Source organism: Macrobrachium rosenbergii, chromosome 32 (assembly GCF_040412425.1).
Source record: "Macrobrachium rosenbergii isolate ZJJX-2024 chromosome 32, ASM4041242v1, whole genome shotgun sequence".
Classification (NCBI taxonomy): domain Eukaryota; kingdom Metazoa; phylum Arthropoda; class Malacostraca; order Decapoda; family Palaemonidae; genus Macrobrachium; species Macrobrachium rosenbergii.
Genome location: NC_089772.1, coordinates 6,388,562 through 6,410,992, shown reverse-complemented (window position 1 = coordinate 6,410,992; position 22,431 = coordinate 6,388,562). Strand labels below are relative to the sequence as shown.

The 22,431-nt window shown below is 41.0% G+C and overlaps 1 protein-coding gene across 10 annotated transcripts in view; it reads right to left on the bottom strand.

The window, feature by feature from the left end:
* Positions 1-22,431, bottom strand: part of LOC136855625 (zinc finger protein 385D-like) — a 1,128,591-nt gene that overhangs the window by 46,654 nt on the left and 1,059,506 nt on the right. For all 10 annotated transcript variants that reach the window (XM_067132760.1, XM_067132764.1, XM_067132759.1 and 7 more), the window contains 2 exons: positions 19,266-19,488; positions 12,284-12,444 (listed from right to left, as the gene is read on the bottom strand). In XM_067132760.1, coding sequence (XP_066988861.1) covers positions 12,284-12,444; positions 19,266-19,488 — 384 coding nt within the window. The remainder of the gene's footprint in view (positions 1-12,283; positions 12,445-19,265; positions 19,489-22,431) is intronic.

Genomic DNA, 22,431 nt, shown 5'->3' with positions numbered 1-22,431 from the left:
ACTCCAGTGAAGGGGTTCATGTCATCTAGCCACAAGGGAAGATCCTGTCTGATCTTCACGCTCAAGAGCACAAGCAAAGAGGGAGGAATGCTTGGAGCTGACCAGTGCCACTTCAGCTGCCACTGTAGTTAGTAAAGCGGAAGTGCCTGTGTGGAAAAATATGTGGCAGGGGATAATCCACCACAGCCAAGCTGTTTTTTCCTCTCGAGGCAGGAACTGAGCTGCAACATACCTAAGCTTGCTAACACAAGAGTCTGAGGGGAAACTCTCTGAGCACACTCAGGTATTTTGTTTGCTGCCTAAGGGTGAGATCTAACTTCTCCCAGATCATCATGGTCACCAGGTTGTGACAAATGGTAAGTGGTCTCTGCTCTGGAGCAAGTGGGACTCTAGGGATGGAAGAGCTAACCAAACATCCAGCTAAACTGTAAATGGGACCATGAACATACCTGGGTGAACATCCATGGGCCTGTCACCAGCCCAATGCACACAACTTTGAACTGGTAGACAGTCCTGTTGCTGATACAGCAGAGGTACTTCCTGATGGAGTGATGAACTGGTACTTGGAAGACACATTCTTCAAATCCACAGAAACAATGAAGTCACCCTCTCTGATGGAATACAACACTGTCATTTTCATCTGGAAATACATCTGAAAGACAAATTTGTTCAAAAGAGAGATTGATGATCAGTCTCCAGCTGCCAGTTGCCTTCTCCACAAAAACAGAGGTGATTGTAAAACCCTGATGACTGGTCATCTGAAAGTTTGAAAGCATTATTCTTCGAAATCCCTTTCACCTCTACCATACAGTCAGGATAGGTCAGAAACAGTATTTGTATGGTAGACGGAGATGAAGACTGCCATATTCAGTGTCCTCACTCCCTTTACCTCCTTCCCTAGCCATGGCAAGGGGATGGGGATTGAAAGGGCTGGGAAGGCTCCCTGCCATTCCTGGAGGAAAACTAAGCAGCCTATTATGGTTTGGCAAGAGGGTTCCTCCTGACACAGAAGGCTTGAAGGAGACCAAACAGTGGATATGAGAGTCCTGACTGTCAAGAGTCTCTTTTCTTCACCACTGCCTCCACCTTACTCTGGAAAGAGTAAACAGGTATCCAGAACCAGGCTGTTCTGAAATGCAAGACTACTCTGCCAAAACCTGTCTTGAGAAGAATGAAGATACCTCGTCCCACATCCTTAAGACAAAGTTTAACCAAAGTTGACACTCTGGTACAAAACAAGTCAGCCTTTTCCCCCTGACACAAGCAACCTCCTAAACTCTGCTTTTTCCTACTGCAATGAGCTTCTGCTGATGGTAAAGTAAAAAAAACATGTTCAACCATAGTTCAAGCCACAGTGCTGCCTGGAAGGCAGCCTTGGCGACAGACTACGGTTTCTGACTCCAGTGCAGAGCAGGCAGCGCCTTCTTTGCAGTCTTTCCAGTGGAAGTCATTTATCAGTCCGTAGACTGAGGAGTCAAACTGTAGAGGAATAACTTTGGCGTTCTCTGGCACACAGAACTTCCTCTAGCATGTCAATGGGAGGGCATGGAGCCTGTTTGATCTTCTGAACAGAAGGGAACTTTCTAACTCAGAGACCAGACTAGTCACCTTGCCATAAAGATCACAAGCTAGCTAAGACCTTGGCAATCCAAATGACAGTCTCACTTCAGCAGCACTGACATTGGGTTCAGATGGATTATAGTGTAAGCCTACCAGAGATCATTCCACTCATATATGGGCACAATGACCTCTTGAAAGTGCTGTTCCAACTCTGCTTGCTGGGGTTCTGGAGGAGTGTGACCATCTGCCACATCAAGTCCACAGAAGCAATATAGGACAATGAACCAGCCTGCTCTAGTACATGCTCACACGACTGTGGCACACGATCAGTACCAGTGTTATTGGTCAATATATCACAGGATGAGTAACCACCAAATACAACAGGGTTCTGAGGTATGGTCATCCAACTCATGGAACTCTATATGTTCAGGGAAAGCCAAACTGGTAAGCAGCAACAGGAGAACAGGCATAGGCACTATCATGCATGTGCAACTCCAGGGCCCGTAGTGCAGACCAGGGTGCAGCATGATCATTTACAAACCGATAATCCAGGTACCCATGATTGCCAAACACTGGAGATCTATGATTGGTGCTGGTGATAACTCCACCATGTGCTTTAGGCGATACACAGGTGGATGTGTCACGAGTTGTCTGAGAAAGCACAGGCTAATATGGGGGTACCGAGCATGTTTGAGAATCTGTGTTGACTTTACTTAAGTGGATGTAGCACCCTGAAGTGAACACTGTTGCCACTCAAGTAGGGGAAGGGTGCTCACTCAAAGTCCTACATGACATTTAATGACAGGTCCTTTAAGAGAGAGACTTCTTTGCCTTCTCCTAACTTGCATCTTACTCTCCTCCAGTAAATGAAATAGTCGGTACAACAGAGCATCTCCCGCAGGAAGGAAGATCCCTACAGTAGGCTCAATGGAGTTGACCTCTTACGCAGGAGCCCAATCTAACTATGCCTAAGTGAAGTGGTTAAGGAAGACAAAGAATGATGGACTCCCTGGGACACCAAGGGTAGGGTGCAGTTATGAAGGTATCTGGTGGATGAGATACTAGGAGCAGAGGAGTCAGCAGGAGTAGTTGGGGATGAGGCACGTACTGAGGTCAGGACCTCAACATATGAGAATCCAGTAGAGGCTCAACCAAGATAGAGAAATATGTGTGGAAGGAGTAGGGAGGAAGGAACCAAAAAGGTCTGTGTGAAGTACAGTGACTTGAGCTGTAAGCGTAAAAATGTTTACTGTATACCTTTTTTGTTCATACAGTGGCTTAAGCTGTAAGCGTAAAAATGTTTACTGTACACCTTTTTTGTTCAAAGATGTGTAGCTCTGATCTTGTCTCATTTTGCCGGTGAATTATTTTTCTATCCAATGGCATGAAAAAATTCTCAAAAATAACTTTTATGTAGGTAGAATAACAAATAGAAATTATGAGACTTGAGATAATTTTGCACTTTTGCCCCAAAAATATTTTGCACTTTTGCCCCAAAAGTATAATAAAAAAAAAAGTTTTTGATAAAGTTTTCGTTTTTATCCATAGTACATCCATATAAATTACCGAGTTATTGCAATGCAAAATGTTATAATTTTAGCCAGGAAAATATGAAACAATTAATTACAAAGTAGTGTCACGTTTTCTGTAAGAAAAGTAAGTCACCCATGCAATACATGCAAAAAGCTCTCAAAACTGTGCCTATTTTTGTTCAAAGACAGGTACCTCCAACAATTTTCAAGGCAGACTTCTCAATTTTATTTCATTTGTCAGCTAAATTATTGCTTTATACAATGGAATACAAAAGTCCCAAACATACATGAGTTTATATATAGATGAATTAAAGTGTATGATTCACAAGATATTGCAAAATTTTGCACTTTCCTCCCTAAAAAAAATATTTGTGATGGAGTCTTCATTTATTATCCATAGCACACCCAGATAAATTACCTACTTATTGCAATGCAAAAGTTGTAATTATACCAGGGAAAAATGAAAAATGAATGACTAAGTAGTGTCACATTTTCTGTAAAATATGTGGCGCTCTCTCTCTCACAGAAAAAAGATAAAATTATGTAACCACTGAACAAAAATCTAAATATACAAAACAAACAAATATATATGTTACAAATGTACAAAAAATATCAAGAACACCTGCCAAAAATTAACCTCATCTTGTCCGCTGGTTTGTGCAATCATTTCATTTTTTTGATGTTTGCATAGGTCATCACAATGCGAAGGACTTAAATTTGAATGACGTCTATATCAGTCAAGGGTAAGGGAAAGGGTTAACCAAACAGGAACAGAGCAAGATATTCTTGTTAAATGGAGACCCAAGAATATTGCTTGGTGGTGGTAAGTGAGTGGGAATATTCACCACCCCTCAACCCCTTGCCACCTCATAACTACATTATTACCAGTTTTCCTGAACCAATTTAAGCTTCTGCTGATGGATACCCCTATATACAAGGCCCTGGTTTGTATTTCCAGGGAATCAAATCTTATATTTGCATAACCTGACCAAATTCTAAAACTCCTTTTCAGAGTCTTTTCACAACTTATACATTTAAACTATTTTACTAGGAACACAGATAAGATCCAAGACATGTTTCCTTCCCTATTCCCCGTCCCTCTGAGACTTAGAAACCTCTTCATGCTCCTCTCTTCCCATGTTCCTTAAAAGAATTAAGCAGTCTATTTCATAGTTACACCTTACTCTTCACTCTTTTTGATACCAGAAATTTTTCATTAGATCTGGCCTTGACAAGGCCAATGGTTGTATATCCCCTATGAGATGCAAGAAAAATGACAAATTTTTAATTAATTTGTATTTTTCATAGCTAACAAACCTGAGGTCTTAACATTAGGATAAATATTCTGGTGCCATTTGGAAACCGGTTTAAAAAAAATAAAAAATTGTATATGCAAGGAATCTGTGGCACCTGGCATCTGATACGTAGATGAGGTGGAAGCGGGTCATAGGCCCAGCTGGAACCTCGTGACACATTCAGGCTTTCTTCCAACCCAGGATGAGACATAAGAGGGGTGGCTAAAGGTGGGCAGTCTCTGTTAAGACCTCAGGTTTGTTAGCTATGAAAAATACAAATTAATTAAAAATCTATTTGTTCATACGCGGAACAAACCTTCGGTCTTAACATTAGGACAGACTCACTCTTGGGGGGAGGTATGAGAATCCTGAACCGACTGGAGGTTCAGCACACCTGATCGCTCTCCCTAGAAATTAGTGTTCTACGGAAGAGGACCTAAGCCTCTGAGTTGTTAGATAAGTGGGTATCTAACACCCAGTCCACTGGGTTAGAATACAATGCAGCAAGCTAGATTCATTGCATATATGGAAGTCAAAGAAAACTATATCTGTTCAAGCAGCAAACCATGCCAGCCACAGGTAACAGGTTTGTCACCACTTCTCACTCCCCTTGCAGGAGAGAGAAGTACAGGCTACTGAGAAGCAAATTTGTATGTTGTATGAAACATAAAAATGCTGCAACACTAACCTGCATCAAGCCAATCCCAGCATATGATGTGTCTTATTCTTCAAAACTGCCCGTAGGTATAGAAGAAAGGAAAAAGGGAAAGAAAAGAAACCAGTCGTCTCACTCATTCTCTCTTCCACACTACCATCTTAGACAAGGTACAAATGGTCCCACCAGGGGCACTGCATGAGCTACACAACTTGTTGAGAAGCCACCAACGGAACCAAGGAAAGTGTCCAAGGACCTGTGGGCAACATCCTTCTGGTAGAAGGAAGTGAACGTGGTCTGACGAAGCCAAGAACCAGCATTCAAAATCCTATGAACAGACAAGTTCTTCTTAAATGCCAGAGAGGAACCTATTCCTCTGATGTCATGTGCCTTAGCATGCACGGTATTGGAGACAGACTTGACGATGAGACATAGGCTAGCCTAATTACCTCACGCAGCCAAAATGTAACAGTATTCTTGGACACTTCTTTCTTGGCTCGGCCTGTGCTAACAAAAAGTCTATGGCACCTAGGTCTTAGGTGATGAATCCTTTTCTGATAGCAACGTAGTGCTCTGATGGGGCAAAGGAGTAAATCTTGAGGATCGCTGTTAACAAAATTCCCAAGGGAAGGAATGGAAAACGAGGCAAATCTGTCATCGTGAACCAAGGGATTTTGAGTCTTAGCCACAAATTCCACTACAAATTTGAAAGCCACAGACCCCCAACCCCTGGTGTGTTTAACGTCATGATCTAGACCATGGAACTCACCAATTCTCTTCGAGGATGCCAAGGCCAGGAGAAAAACAGTTTTCAAAGTCAGATCCCTGTCTGATGATTGATGTAGTGGCTCGCATGGAGCTTGAGTGAGACTACTCAGTACCAGAGTTAGGTCCCACTTAGGAGGCTTCAGTTCCCTAGGAGAACAAGACTGCTCAAAGCTCTTGAACAAAATAGAGATTTCCCAGGATGAAGAGATGTCCACATCTTCCAGATGGAGAACTAATCCTAAAGCAGCCCTGTAGCACTTGACAAAAGAAACAGAAAGGTCTTTCTCTGTTCTGAGATAGATTAGGAAGTCCGCTATCTGTTGAACAGAAGTTCTGAGTGGAGAGAAACCTAGTTGACGACACCAATCACAGTAGACAGGCCGCTTGCCCTGATACACAGCCGACGAAGATCTCCTGAGGTAGCCGGACATCTGAGTTGCTGCTCTGCAAGAAAAACTTCTTGCTCGTAAGAGATACTGAATAACCTCCAGCTGTGAAGAGACAGGGACCCTACTGATTGGTGGTACCTCTCTACATGAGGTTGGCAGAGGAGATTGTGCCAAGGGGAAATCTCATCTCTCTCAGCGCTGCTGACAGAAGAGACAGAAGGTCCCGGAACCACTCTGCTTGGGGCCACAAAGGAGCTACTAGGGTCATCCTGAGATTCTTGGAACTCATCACTTTGTTCAGGACATAATTGATCAGGCAGAATGGAGGGAAGGTGTAAACTTCCAACTTGTCCCAAGGATGTTGAAGGGCGTCCTCCACCACAGCGAATGGATCCGGGACCACTGAACATTAGACCTCTAGTTTTCTGTTGAACCTTGTAGCGGAGAGGTCTAACATGGGCCTTCCCCACAGATGAAACAGCCTGTCCACTATGTCCTGATGCAAAGACCACTCTGTACCTAGAACTTGTCCCTGACGACTTAGCTTGTCGGCCACTATATTCCTTTTGCCCGGAATGTACCTGGCCATGAGCTCCAGCGAGTTGTTGATCACCCACTACAATAAACCCCCTGTATTTGTGTTCTCACAATTTGCAGACTCACGCATTCATAGATTTCTCTGTGGAACATATCGACCCATTATTTGTGGAAAATTCGCCCATTTGCAGTAGTTTTCACTGAGAAATATTCACTAATTACTGTATTTTCATATAATTTTCATGACTAAATGCATTTTTTGTGATAAAACTATTAAAATACTCAGGTATAAGCATATTTAGAGGGTTTTTCGTGTGTTTAAACTATCAAAATAGGCATTTCTAAGTGTTTTTAGAGGGGTTTTAAGTATTTGCGGATTTTAGCTATTTGTGGGGAGGTGCAGTACGCATCCCCGCAAATACGGGGAGTTTACTGTAATGCAATTCGACCATCAACAAGTGAAGCTGGCGTGACACCTTTGTTCACATATGCTACCACTATAGTGTTGTCCAACATCAGAACGACAGAGTAACCTACTACCCCCTAACAAAACTCCTGAAGACCCAGGAAGGCAGGTTTCAACTCCAACACGTTGATGTGGAGCTGCTTGTCCCGAGTGCTCCATACCCCTGAAGTCAGGAGCTCTTCCAGATGAGCACCCCAACCTTCAGAGGATGCGTCCAAGAACAGGAAACCTGGAGGGAGCGAATGAAGAGGAACTCCCCCCCAACAGGTTCTGATCATCCAACCACCACAGGAGGTTGCTTCTCACCTGTGCCGACAGAGGGACCTGGAGCTAAGGGGAGTCTCCAGCTGGGGACCAAAACTCCTCTAGTCTCCACTGCAGGGACCAAATATGATGATGCCCATGAGGGACCAGCTTCTCCAGGGAAGTCAAGGTGCCCAGAACTACTTGCCACTTGTGAGCTGGTTGCTCCTTCTTCGAAAGGAAGGAGCGAGCTACTGCCTTGAACCTATCCTTTGGTCCGACGGGAAAAATCTTGACGAGGCTGTCTGTCACCATTCCCAGATACAGAATCCTCTAACTGGGAAGAAGATTGGACTTTTTCCAGATTTATCCAAATACCTAGGTTGTGACAAAACTGGAGAAGTTGGTCCCTGTCCCGAATCAACCTTTCCCGGGAACTTGCTAAGACCAACCAATCGCACAGATATCTCAACAGGCGAATTCCCTGAGCATGAGCCCATGTCGACTCTACAGTAAAGACTCTTGTGAACACTTGTGGAGCTGTTGTCAGTCCGAAGCAAAGGACCTTGAACTGGAACACTTCTCCCCAAGACTGAAGAGGAGGAACTTCCTGAACAAAGGGTGGATAGGGATCTGAAAGTAGGTGTCCTTCAAATCTACAGTCAACATGAAGTCGTCGTCCCTTATGGCTGCTAAGACTGTCCGGGGAGTCTCCATTCTGAACTTCGTCTTTCTGATGAAAAGGTTCAGAGCTGAGAGATCTATCACTGGTCTCCAATCACCAGAGGCTTTTGGTACCAGGAAAACTCGACTATAGAACCCCAGAGAAGGACGAACTACCTTTTCCACTGCCCCTATGTCCATCATATTCCTCACTTCCTCTTGTAGAGCTAAGTGCTTTGGAAAGCCTTGAGTGGAAATCAGGTGCAGGAGAGGTCGATCGGAGAAAGGAGGAAAGTCGAAAGGAAGTAGGTATCCTACCCGAAGGACATCTACTACCCATGGTTTCGCTCCGTGCATCTGCCACATAGCCCAGTGGCTCATCAGGCATCCCCCCCCACCATTGCCAATGGGTGGGGAGTGGCACCCAATCTATCGATGTCCTACCCTGTCCTTACCCCTACCCCCCCTCCCTGGTTTCGAAGGACGAGATTGGTGCTGGAGTCGGCTGGGAAACCTTGGTTGAAGCCACAGATCTTGAAGACTTCCTGGGAAGTCTTCAAGAGTCTTGGAGTGGAAGGGTGAGACTGAGTTGAAGACTTAGCCACTGCCTGTTGGACAAGACGATCATTAGTGTCAGCCTGACATCTGACAATTGCAGCTCCCAGTTGTTCCGTAGGCAGGAGAAGCTGGGATCCTAGGAGATCTCCAATCAGCAAGGAAAGCAAAGAGTCTGCATCATTTGATCTATCTACCTTAGAGAGGGCTGCATCCCTTCTCAACAATAGGAAGTTAGCCCATAAATTAGCATTCAACTAGCCTAGGTATGACATGGCCTTAGCACCAGATTGTAGTAACCTGATGAAAGACGAACTTTCAAATGAAACTCTTGCAGAACAGGATGAAGAAATCCTAGCTACCACTGAAGACCACAAATCTAGCCACGAGACAATCTGAAAGGCAGAAGAGGCAGTCGACTCCAAGGCAGATGCTTCCTGAAAGGTTAAAGAAGGACCATCAACCCTAAACTGATCTAGTGTTAACTCAGGCTTCAAGCAAATGACATCAGAGTTGAGCTGTCTACTCAACAGAGGTACGTGACTCGTTGAGTAATACTGCCTATGACAAATCAGAGGAGGGGAAAGAAGCTTAAAAGATCTGCTGGAACTCAGAGAATTATCCCATCTCGAAACCAAAGAATTCACATGCTTTAAGATTAAAGTAACATGCCCAGAACAAGGTAACTCAAAAGAAGTTCTTACATTCTTCTTTGGTCCAAGTAAAGCTCGTAGGGGTCATTGAAGGAGTCTCAGACCTCTCAGAGAGATTGTTGAACTCATGAATGAGATCAATAACCTCCCTGTGGGAAGCAAGCAATTCTTGACTCTCCCCGTCCTCTGCTGCATGCACGGGAGGCTGACGCCCTGAGGTAGATGGAAGAGAGGAATCCCAATCACTTGACGGATGTAGGCTATCCCTTGCTAATAGCGAGCCACGTTCACGAACGTAGGAACATGGCCATGCATCAACTCTTGGACCAGAGGAGTGACGTACGCGGACGTGCCAAGACGAACAACATACACGATCCCTTACAGGAGAGTGAGAAACCGAAGCATGAGACCCAGGCCTAGGTGAGTCACATCCACGGGCTCAGGAAGACGAACGACGTACGTGGTTCCTCCTAAGTGAACGAGACACGGAATGTTTCAGCCTCTTGGGAGCCAGAGAACCACAGTCACTGTCAGATCCATAGAAGTGGCTAAAAACACGTCCACAGACGACACGATCAGGAGAGGAAACCCTAATCCTCGAAGGAGAACATCTTGTAAACCTCAGAACAACTGGACTTCTAACGGGGGCATCCACCACTTTCGACTTCTTAATTGGAGCCTTATCATCTTTCTGCCGATCTTGCACAGAAAAAGGAAGAGAGGAATGACTGACTGAAGCCGACTTCTGAGGAGTTGCAGAGCGATGAACACCATTCACAGGAACATGGACGCGACCATGTCCGCTTACGTGAATCGCAGACACACGTCTGTAGGAAGAAGCTGATGAAACAGCCCTGGGCTTCTCTGACAGTGAAGCAACAAAGTCTTCAATCCTCCAATGCCTAATTCAAGCTCAAGCACAAGAAGATGGCGGAAGCCTACGCCTTTTCCTGACAGAAGGACCGTCATACCTCTCTCAAAACACAGAGTCCAGTCTGTCCACCACAGTCTGATCAAACACCTCCAAAGGATCGCCAAATGCAGCAGATGACGTCACAGATATTGTCGTCATGGGGAGTGATGTCGCAGGAGCAGGAGTCCAACCCAGGCCTGATGGAATTGCTAAGGGTAAAGACCAACCAGGATGATGCGTAATTAGTGTGAAGGTATCCTGCTAGGTGGCATCACACGAGACCCAAATAAGTGGAGGCTGGGAAGGGGTGGGGTGGGGAGGGAACTTCCAGGAAAGCCGACACTGGTAAGTGTGAAGAGACAAAATGCGACAACAGGCCAACCAGAGATGGTACCCCTGGTAGGCCTAAGGAGGCCCAAATAGGCAAAATCTTTTGTGCATCAGAATCTGAAACAAAGGAACAAGATGGTGCTACCTCCTCTCTCCCTGAAGGAGCAATATCCCCTGCCGAGAGAGACGGGACAGCATGATACATAAAATCACCTTGACCAACTCCTGATGCTTCCAAAGACGAACCAATGGAAGAAAAGGAAGGAGAAAAGGCATCAGTGGATGACAAAGCAGATGGAATAGGCCTGGAAGAAAGGGGAGCAGAAGAGTCCACTTGAGGAGGAGGAAATCCTTCCCAAGATGGAAGCTCCGATTTCCTTTTGTGTTCCCTCTTCTTGTAAAACTTCTCACACTGCACAACAGGCCAGGAACGACATTCCAGGCATGGATTGGTGACATTACAAAAATTAGAATGGCACCTACTGCAAGAAGAATGGGGTCTATCTCTGAAGAAGACAGGAAGCAGGAACATGGGAACCCTCGCACACTGGGACATATAAGCTGGCGCTCACGAGGCTTCTTAGATTGATTAATGGAAAGCATGATAACAACACAACCAGTAGGAAGGTATTACAGGCTTAGGACAAAAACCGGCTTGGGGAAAGGAAAGCAAAAGTGAACGTCCGCTCTCCAAGGTGGTTGAAAAAGACTTGAATGTGTCACGAGGTTCCAGCTGGGTCTCTAACCGCTTCCACCTCATCTGAGTATCAGATGCCAGATGCCACACATTCCTTGCATATACAATTTCTGATTGTTTTTAAATAGGTTTCCAGCTGGTGCCAGAATATTTATCCTAACTTTACGACCGAAAGTTTGTTCCTCGTATGAACAAATTTTTTTTTAACAATTCAAAGACAAGTAACACAGAAGTTTTTCAGCATGACATAAAAAACAAATTTGACCAGCAATAAAATGCTGTGCAGGTGAATAATGCATAAGGACAGAGTTTTTTATGTGGTCCAAACTGTAACAATAATGAAACATAGTTTCCAAGCAAACAGTCATTGGTCACATAATCTCAGAAAGGGCAAATAAAAACTAAATACTGTACACACTTGAAACACTGGCATTAAAAAATATGTTAAAAAATAGGGAATATTGAATACAGAAACATCCTGTGGAGTAAAATCATACTAAAAGAATTCAGAAGCCTTTTATACGCCTTAAATGTAAACAAATAAAAAGGTGGAGAAGAAAGGGCAAACCTTCAGCCATTACTGACAATCATTAAGAACTTAAGGTATGTGCAATAAAAGGAGATACAACAATAAAAACCATGCAAACTGAGTACGTCATAAAATCTGTTTGTAATGGAGAAGCTCAATACAACTAAAACCTCATTAACACAGGCTACCCTACTTCTGTCTCATTAGAAAATGATGGATTTGTGAAAACTCTGAAATAAATCCTGAGTACTTTGAATATATTTACTACTTCAAGAGGCTGATACTCGGCTATTTTACATCCAAACATTTCATATAACATGCTATCCCTTCAATTCTCAGAAAATGATGAAAGCTGCAGAGTCAATGTGTCAATACATGTAAAATTAACATTCACAGTCTCCATCAAGAACCAAATTAATGTATATGACTCCTAAGTAACACTGCATGCAAGAAGGAAAAAATCCTGAAAACACAATAATGTCTGTCAAAGACACATACCTGTGCTAATTGCTGTTCTGAATTGCAGTGTGCCTGGCAGGGATTGCAGACGTATTTGCCACCACCCTTTGTTTCCTCCAGCTTTTGTACACAGTCAGGGATGTCTATAGTCAGCGAACTTCCTCCATTGGCGGCTGCGCTTACCTCCTGCCCTGTGACCCCTACAGTGAAGATGATTGATAATCAGAACATTGGCAGTGATGAATCGGTCTCACTAAAACCCATCATTGGGCCCACGACCGATTATCATGCTTGATTATTCAATCATATCAACAGATGGGAAGAGGAGAAGAAAAGAAAACAATATATAATAACTAAAACAGGGACTTTAGTCACACAACCCTTTTCAAGATGGACAGCATTATCGTTGTGAAGCTAAACAAAATTACTGACGTACTGAAGTATCAGTGCATTGGCACTCACTTTGAAACAACGCAAAAATAAACAAGGGAAAAAACTGCTGCAATAATCTCCATGGTTACAACAAAAGAACAACTGGCATACAAAACAAAAGTACTCCCTCTTAGCACTTTCCAAAAAGCTTGTGTATTACAAATGAAACAAATTAAAATTCTACCTAATCTACATACCTCTGGCCAAATGTTATGAAAAAGATATACCAGTATATTATTACACACTGCTACACAAGGCTGTTACTGCGTATCCTTAACAACTTAAGACTGTAACTAACCTGACTGTCAATGCTCTACACATTACTGGAATCTAAATACTGTATGGGTCATTGTAAGGGTAAGTTAGGACATCAGGTAATGAGACTTACGTAAATAATCTTAAAGAACTGACATTTCCCTCTCTTATTGTAAAACAGTTATACTTTGATGCAATCCAGCATCCCACACCAATTCTTGTATACCATAACCTTAAACTCAGTGGAAAATCATACATACTTTTAAGTGAGAAAATGAGACATGTCAGTTCTAATGAGCAGACACAGGTAAAAACCAAAACTATAAAGAGGCTGGTCTACTGTTCCTATGGAGTTATGTCCTTATTTGTTACCATCTCCATCCTTTTAATGTTTACTTCACACAAGTGTTTAAGAATGATAACTACTTCAATGTCCAAATATTTAAAACAACCAGTAAGAGAGCATTTCACTAAAAGTACTGTAAATATAGGAAACCTTTAAAAAAATAAAAAAAATTAAGCATCTATGTGCACAATTAAGACTAGGACTAAAAATACCTTTAAACACTATGTATCTTGGCAAGTTTACTCATGAAAGCTACACAATCAAACTGAAAACTAAAATCTTGCTATCAATTTAGAAATATCTAAGCAAGGCCACAAGCACTGTGAACTCAATTACAGTGTTTCAAAGATTACATTTCTGCACACAGCTGAACTATTATGAAATAACTTGGAGGCCCACCTATGTAGCATTTCTAAACTCTTGTTCGACTCACCCACAGGCTTTGTTTGCAAATATGATAATTTTCATGATAAAGTGAATTATTTGGATGCTTACCTACTGTTAAAGTTAGCTTATATCTTCACACCATTAGGTGCCATCGGCAATCAAAATAAAACAGAATAACAATGGCTAACCCGCTAGGACTGTCTCTGTAATCACTTGTTTCCCACCAGGTGGTGCTGGAATGTTTACCTTCTTGTCAGAATTCTTCATGACCATCCACTAAAATGTGGGGAGGCTGTGTGGGTTTCCACTTTAACAATAGGGAAGTATCCAAATAGTTAATGTTATCAAGAAAATTCTAAAGTATTTGGAATGAATCTTACCTACTGATAAAGTTAGCTGATTACCACACTAAATGAGGATGGTGGGTTAGTGCAGCCAGAGAAACAATGTTCAGCCAAGCGAACTACAAGTCTTTTAATGAGGGAAAAAAAGCTGCCTGTTGTGTGATCCTTACTGGCAAGTACTGTTGCCAGATGCTGGAACCACAACAGGGTGTAAGGCCCTCTTGTGAGACTTATCAAAGGATCCTTACAAGGAAAAAGGACTATATCTCGTAGAGTGCTAGTGACTCCTGTGCCTGAGTTAAAAGCCAATAACCGACAGTCAAAAACTAAAGACAACTACCACCTTCACTTCACAATATAAAGGTGGGCTCCTATACACCAATGTGTACCTTCATGCTCCTAAAATTCAACAGCGGGATTTTTAACAATTAACGATAAGATAGAAAACAAGGTTACTATCATATTTGGTTCAGGAGAAAGCGTCCCTGCCACAACGATAGGACTAAGGGCTTTACACCTCATGCTAAATTTGAACCTTTTGCAATCATATGAGTCACCAACAGTTACATCTTCCCAAAGCTGCATGACAACCTTCTCTAGCGAAAGGTTTTAAAGGAAATACAGATGTGCTTATGGTACGGAAGCCATGACGATTATTTTCAAACACGGTAAACGCTCAGGAATCAACTCTATGTGCAATGACTCAAGTATTCTTGGACATAGGAGTGTTTAGTCTCCTAATGCTACAGATAAATACTTAACTCCTCCTCTTAAAGGTTTATGTCTGTCTGTGTAAACCATCAAGATTTCTAACTGGACATAAGACAGCTACTTCTTCCTTGCCTACCAAAACAGTTAAATTAAACACTGTCACAAAGCTAGGAAGGGCTTTCACTTCTATATCTTTTCTCTAAACAATGAAAGAAAAGAGAGGTTGCCACTATAACAAAGCCCACATACAAGAAAAGGCTTGAAGCTCACTAATATAAACCCTTAAGAGTTCTAACTGGAAATGAGACAGCCACTTCAGCATTGCCTACCAAAGCAGTTAAATTAGGCACTATCACACATCTGAGATGGGCTTTCACTTCCATATCTTTTCTCTAGGAGAGAGGTTGCCACTAGAACAAAGCCCACACACAAAAAAGGGCTTGAAGCTCACAACACACTTTGCTACAACAAGAGCTACAAGAAAGGTGTCTTCAAAGTTCTTAAGGTGATGCCTTATCAAAAGGCTCCAACTGAGGTTACGTTAAAATCTGGAAGACTATGTCTAAATTTCATTGTAAACCATGATAGGAAGATTTAAATTTCCAGCACAAACTTCAAATCGTGAGCAATATTCCAGTCAGCATGATGAACTGAATGCAATGCAAAACGGTACCCTTTGACTGCTGTGACAGAAAACTGCTGTGTACCTGAGATACTGGCAGAAATTCAATCAGGCTATCTAGTGAACGAGTGCTGGATATCACTTTGGACAAGCAACAAGTTCAATAAACTGACCACTATTATTGAAGCATGTGGAGGTTAGGTGGAATCTTCTCAAATAAGACCGTCTGAAAAGATCTGAGTGGAAGAGGACAAGGAACATCTACCACCAGGAAAGGAAGTTAGGAAAACCATTCTCTTTGGGGCCACCATCGAGCTATCAAAATCATCCTTGTGTTCTGCAAAGCTCACAACTTGAGTACTTCCTCAAAACAGCAAACATAGAAAAGCATAAAGGTCTAGATTTCACCATTCTGAAGGAAGGCATCAACTGCCCATGCCTGAAGATCCTGGCATGGAGGGGAGTAAACTTGGAGAGTAGTGTTTTGGGTAGTCGTGAACAGATTGGTGTTGGGTCTCCCCAGAGGTTCCACAACTTCTGGCAAACCTGAGGAAGAGGAGACTATCTGACTGACGACCTTGCCCTTTTCTGCTGGGTTGGTCTTCAATAACGTTTTTCCCTAGGACAAAATCAGGTAAAGGAATGATGTTGCTGGGCTCTGTCCAAAGGAGAAGGAAGTTTCTTTGCTAGCCTGAGCAAATCTCTTGATCTGTCTCTTCTTGTCGTTTTATGTAAGAATCGAGAGGTTGAATTGTCAGAAAAGACTGTGATCGTATTGTCTCTGACTAGATGTTCTGCTTGGGTAAGACCATTCCAGACTGCCAAAAGCTGTAGGTTGTTTACCCTCCAACTCACTGGCAACAAATGTTTCTCAGAATGGCCCCCAATCTGCCTCCGCAACATCTGAGGACAGTGTAAATGTTCTTGAGGTCTACAGGCCAACCCATTAAAGTTCTCAAATGTGGTAGAAAATTGTCTATCTATCTCTCTGTTGGAAAAAAACCCAAGAACTAATCTTCATCCCCAGATAAACAACTGACTGGATTGGAAAAGCACTGATTAGTCAATATTGAACAAAATGCCCAGCTCTGAAGTTTGACATAAAACATAATGCTTCAACCTGAAGGTCATCAGAAACAAACTGGTGAGAACAAACCATAGACCAAAAGTGAGAGAACTACTCAAATACCAAGAAGATGAATCCACCCTGCTAAAAACTCAACAAACAAGATAATACTTTTCTTAGACTGAAGGTGTGCCAGGATATGGAAGTACATGTTCGACATGTCGACATAAAACATCCTTTGCCCTTTCGAAAGGCCACCAGGACCACACTGAATGACTCATCGAAAAGGGAGTAATATGAATAAACTTGTTGAAACTGGTAATGCCCATGGCTCAATGGTTTCGTTGCATAACAACTGTCCAATCTAGCCATCCAACTCTTAACTTCTCTGTGTGAAGAATGTGGAGAGAAGGATATCAGGAAGCTGATAGGGGTAAAAATAACAAAAGGTACAAAGTATCCTTCCCTGAGAACCATCACAACCAAAGTTCTTGATGCTTTGCCAAACACTTCTGAAACTCTGCACACGGCCTTCTAAGGATCCACACAGCCTACTTGAACTGGGAGTTCTAAGAATTTACTAATCTCCTGATTTGAGACATCTATGCACCGCTTAAATACTAAAGGAGAATCAACCAAATCATGGTTGAAACCCCTCAAGTCTACATGGAGGAACTGAGATGGAAGAAAATGGCAATCAATGTCACAGAATGCTGGGAGAGAGACGGCTAGGTGGGGAAGGTAAAGGGTTCTTGCATGACGTCACCACATAACTGTGATGACCGCCAGGGCCGTCTGCACAACACTTAAAGAGGCGATTGTTGAGACACGTGAGCCATCTATTACCAGGCTAACTCACTCTAGATAAATAAGCGGTGGAAGAGCCACTATTACAAAAAGGAATAATTGCCTCAACGTGATGAATATGAGGCAATAGATGGGAAAACTGAGTAAGAAGAGGGAAGGTTATTGTCTGCTCGGAGGACAATACTGGGTGAGTAAATGACAACAGAAGAATTGAAACGCAGCTCAGAACCATTGAGGTAAATGTAATATGTCTGTATTCCTAAATAGTAACTCTACCAGTTCACATACATCACTATCACTCTCTCCAAAATAGGGATGGTGAGATGGTAAATGTGAGCTCAAAACAACCAAATACATAACTCATCCAGAGAATGTGTCAAATTCGAACCAGAGGGATGGTTGAGAGAGGTGGCGGAAGGCACAGACCTTGGTCCTGAGACATGCCATGGTTCCCTGTCCACGGAGAAGACCAACTGACCCAGGCCAGTCCAGAGGGTGGGCTACAGACACGCCAAGGCTTCAACACCTTATCTCTCGGGGGAGAACGAAAAAGGTCGATCACTATGGGGGAATCTTGCCCTAATATATCAAAATTATTATTACAGCTGTTCACACCGTTTGCATAAGGACATGGCCTGAAGAATTCTGACAAGAATGTAAACATTCTAGTGCCAACTGGTGGGAAACAGGTGATTACAGCGACAGTCTTACTGGGTTAGCCAAGCATTATTTTGTTTTATTTTGATTGCTGATAGCACCTCATGGTGCGAACATATAAGTGAACTTTAACAGTAGGTAAGATTCATTCTAAATAATGGGAGAAAATTGGAATGAGGCAGAGTGATAAAATTATGATAACTAGAAGGGAAGGAGAGAAACCAAAAGGAATGGATGAAGTGTAAAGGTAAAAAGTAATAAAGTGGGGACCAAACGCATGCTCCAAAAAATCTGACATATCTAACTACAAGGCTCACTGTAAGCATTAACAGCTAAAAGGAAGCAGACAGTTCTACTAAGACTACCACAAAATCTTTAATGGCCACTTCATTTCACAAGACAATGTTGAAAGTCAACACCCTAGCAGAGACAAAACCCTATTGAAAAATATTAGGCGTGAAAAGAATTAGAGACATGAGGCCCCTTTCAGTAGTCATATTGCTATAGTTCTACACAGTATCTATTATTGGTTATTTTTTTCATTAGTATATGTTCTTACTGGTATTAAGATCAATGTAGTTGATTTTCTATCCTGGCTAAGGGGAAGTAGCATAACAATAAAATGAAACTCCTTACAAAGTGCTCTGTAAACAGAACACAAGCTTCTTTACAGCATCCCTGTAGTCCCTGGCTGCATTGCTTTCTGTATTCAATTTTTTATGTCTTTGATCATTTTTTCATCTTCCTTAACTTCGCTTTCCTATAATTTTTCTTTTCCTTACGATTAAATCCTCTGGGCAAGCCTTTCAAGAATATGTGTAACTAACAAAAAATTCAATGCGAAGTAGAAAAGAGTCACATTTTTTGGCCACCCAGGGACCTCAATTTCCTAGTTTACAAAACTAGTACTGCATGAATGCTCATAAACCTGACCCAAAACAACTATACAATGAAACCTATTGCAAAAACCAAAACTGCACAACAGACTACACCTGAAACCTGCTCTATACAAGGAGCACCCCTTTTCTCACATTCATAAAACAAAAAAATCTTCAACTGGTTCATACAACACATTATCATTATGTAAAATTCTGCTATAGTAACAGTCATGCAACAATGTAATGAGAGAAGAGCCTTTTTGTTTAGTTTCAACAATATGGAACCAAGAGAGGACATGAGGGACCATCATACACACAAAACAGAATACAGTTCCCATGTTTAAGACTAAATTAATGTTTTAAATATTTCACCTTATCCACTCCTATCTGAAGATTTGAGATTCAGGTATAATATATATTATATAACAATAATCATATTTCATCTTACCAAATTTTTTCTTCTTGATTCACATGTTGTTTCTCTTTTACTTTGTTACAATATTCAGTGTTACTCACCTGCACCAGTGCACATTTTTTTCGCAGGTGGACCGTTTGTTGCTCCCCCAGCCTTCTTATTGGCCCTCTGTTTGTGCTTATTTCCAGCAATGTGTGTTGCTAAAAGCTGAGGAGAATTGACAGTTACATCACATACAGTACACCGAATAACACCACTAACATCATCTCTTTCAAAACCCTTCTCTTTCTCTTCTAAAGATCGTAGTAAATCTTGTGATTTTACCTGCAAATACATGTGGTTATTGCATGATTAAGCATATGATACAATAGTCACAAATGATACAATATAAATATTTTCAATTTGTCTATAAACTATAAAATAGGTTAACTGTAAATGGCTAGCCAAACACATTTTATTGGTTCAATGTAAATAATTTTACAGTAGTCTTCCCATACTTAGAAAGCCATCAACAAAATTTAAGATAATTTTTAACTGAATATCCTTTACGGTAATTTCCGCCTGAATACCAAATTTATATTATTCTCTTGTAATCACTGATACATCAAGCTCAAGCTGAAACCTGAAATATGAGATTTAGGTACTATCCAGTCATGTTTGAAAAAATACAAACGGGTTTAATGAAGCAAAATAAATGGCATCCACCCTGGAATCTCAGGGTAAGCAAGTATTGTTCCACCACTGCTACAAAAAAGTACAGTACAAGCCATGCTTGTTTCTATAACTGACCTACAAATGATTTATCTTCTACATGACACTCAATTTTCCCCACCTCAAATTTATATCCATCATCCCTGTCCATTTTATACAAACTTGGGAATGCTTTTTTATTTGTCTGAATTACAATGGACTGTAGTTGCCTTGCCAGCCTGAAGATATTTGTATAGTTCTGTCTTGTGTATAACTATCATTGTTATTACTGTTACATGTACTTTACATGATAATGCACTATACAGTTACACCTTCTGATACATCTGTACATAATGTATTTATTATTAATTGAAAACTTAATAGGGTTATATATTATTGTAATTGTCAGGTTAAAGACAGAGATGATGTGGAGTCAGAGACCTACTGAGACAACATATCTGAAAAAACTCAGCTAAAGTAAGAAAGAATTGCTAGGTGTCCCACCAATCAATCAACTGAAGGAAAAGGAAGCAGTAGACAGCATGAACTAAAAACAGCAAAACCTCTCTAAAAGATAGAATCTCATAGAAATCTTCTCCAAAAAACATTTTGACTGACAATATGGCGACTGATAAACTCCCACTTCTTCATCTCTTGTATATTTGCAAAATACAGAAACCCAGAGGTCAGGCTAAAATGACCATGAATTTCTATTCTGAAAGAGATTAGTTGGCCCCAAGATTAGACTGCTGCAGCCCTTCTGCATTTTGCCTAATCCTCAAGGATGCCAAGAAATGTGAAGGTCATTAACATGCTACCAGAACTGAAGAGCTAGCTTGGATAAAAAAAATTCCTTGTATATAACCAGGAGGTCATCCCTAGCAATTCAACTCAGACAACAAAAAGACACCAGCCTCCACATCTCCCCCACAACACTCAGATGATGGAGTGCTTCAAGGCTTCTCAACAGAAGAAAAGAGGCTCATCAGGCTATCCTTTAATCACTTCATGTACATGGGTAATGGCAAGTGCTTGGAGGTTGACTGACACCAGCCAGGGTGAATGCAACACTCTAGTAAAATTAGGCAATCTAAACTATGCAGGAGCTTAAGAGAAAATACCTACTACAGTGGGTCCCCGCTACATCGCATATCAGCAATTGCTGCTCCAGTTAATCACTGGTTTTTCTGTGAAGCTTATCTCCAAATATATTGCAGAAAATTCACTAATTCACAATTTTTTTCAGAGAGTAATATTCACTAATTACTGTATTTTCATTTTACTTTCATGACTAAATACATTTTTATGATAAAAAAATTATTTACTAATTTTAAAATATTAATGTAAACAGCAAAGTATCAATACAATGCTAAATTAAAATCCCACAAAATCACAAAACAGCTTACCAATGTACATAAACACCTCAGTTCAACCTCTCTCTCTCTCTCAGTATACAAATCTTTTAATGCAAAAAGAGCAAATAATAATACTGATCTATTATTATTGTAACATGTATAAAAAAAAAAAAGGTTGTCTTGATATCTGTAATTGTTTTTACTGTAGGTACGTGTTGCCATATTTTTTTCTTTCTCTGATTTACTGAACCAAGCTTCATTAAAAGTTTAATAGTTAACTCTAAAGATTATCACACATACTATAACAGTACACAAGAGAAAATGTTATCACTGTTGATGCTTCATCTCTGATCACCGTAAAAATATTTAAAATCTGAATTTCATATGTAAACAACACAAGGTTACTGTTACTCTCCTCCCCAGCTTGTCAAGACAAGGCTCGTCACCAGCTGCTGTGCTGAGACTTTATTTGTAGTAAACACCAGTTCTCTCTCTCTCTCTCACTTAATGAAATATGAATTACTGTATCATAAACTTTTATGTACAAAATTAAAAATAATGCCATTAATACATTCGTTTCTTTTAGCAATTAGAAAATTATTTTCCTAATTCTTTCAGTAGTAGTGAGCCTCAATCAGCTGATTCTCAGAACATAAACATTACAAATGTGGGTCAACTGTTTTTTTTTTTTTATACATATGACAATGATTACAGATCAAAATAATAATACAGTATAAATGGATTCTGTACGTGAAATAACATATTAATGTGTTCACATTGATATTAATGAAAATTAGTAAATCACTGCAACATGTACATACACAAGAGAATATTTTATCACTGTTGATGCTTGGGACAAACAATTTTCAAATGCAAAAGTTCACTTGACAGTACCTACTGATTACTGTATTTTGCTGTGTTTACATTAATATTACAGTACGGTACTGTAATCAGTACAGTAAATAATTTTTTTGTATCATAAATGTATTCATTCATGAAAATACTACGATAAAAATACGTGCGCAGATCATCGTGATGTAAGCAAGCCTACCGTTTCGTTCGTATGTACGTATTGTACAATATGTACTAACAGTAGTTATATCGTTCTAAGAACTACCCATGTATTTTAGATATGCTCTAAACTCATCCTAAAACACTTTACTGTACTGAAATATCATTTCAAGATTATCTTACAAAACACAAAAAATCAATAAAATGTACA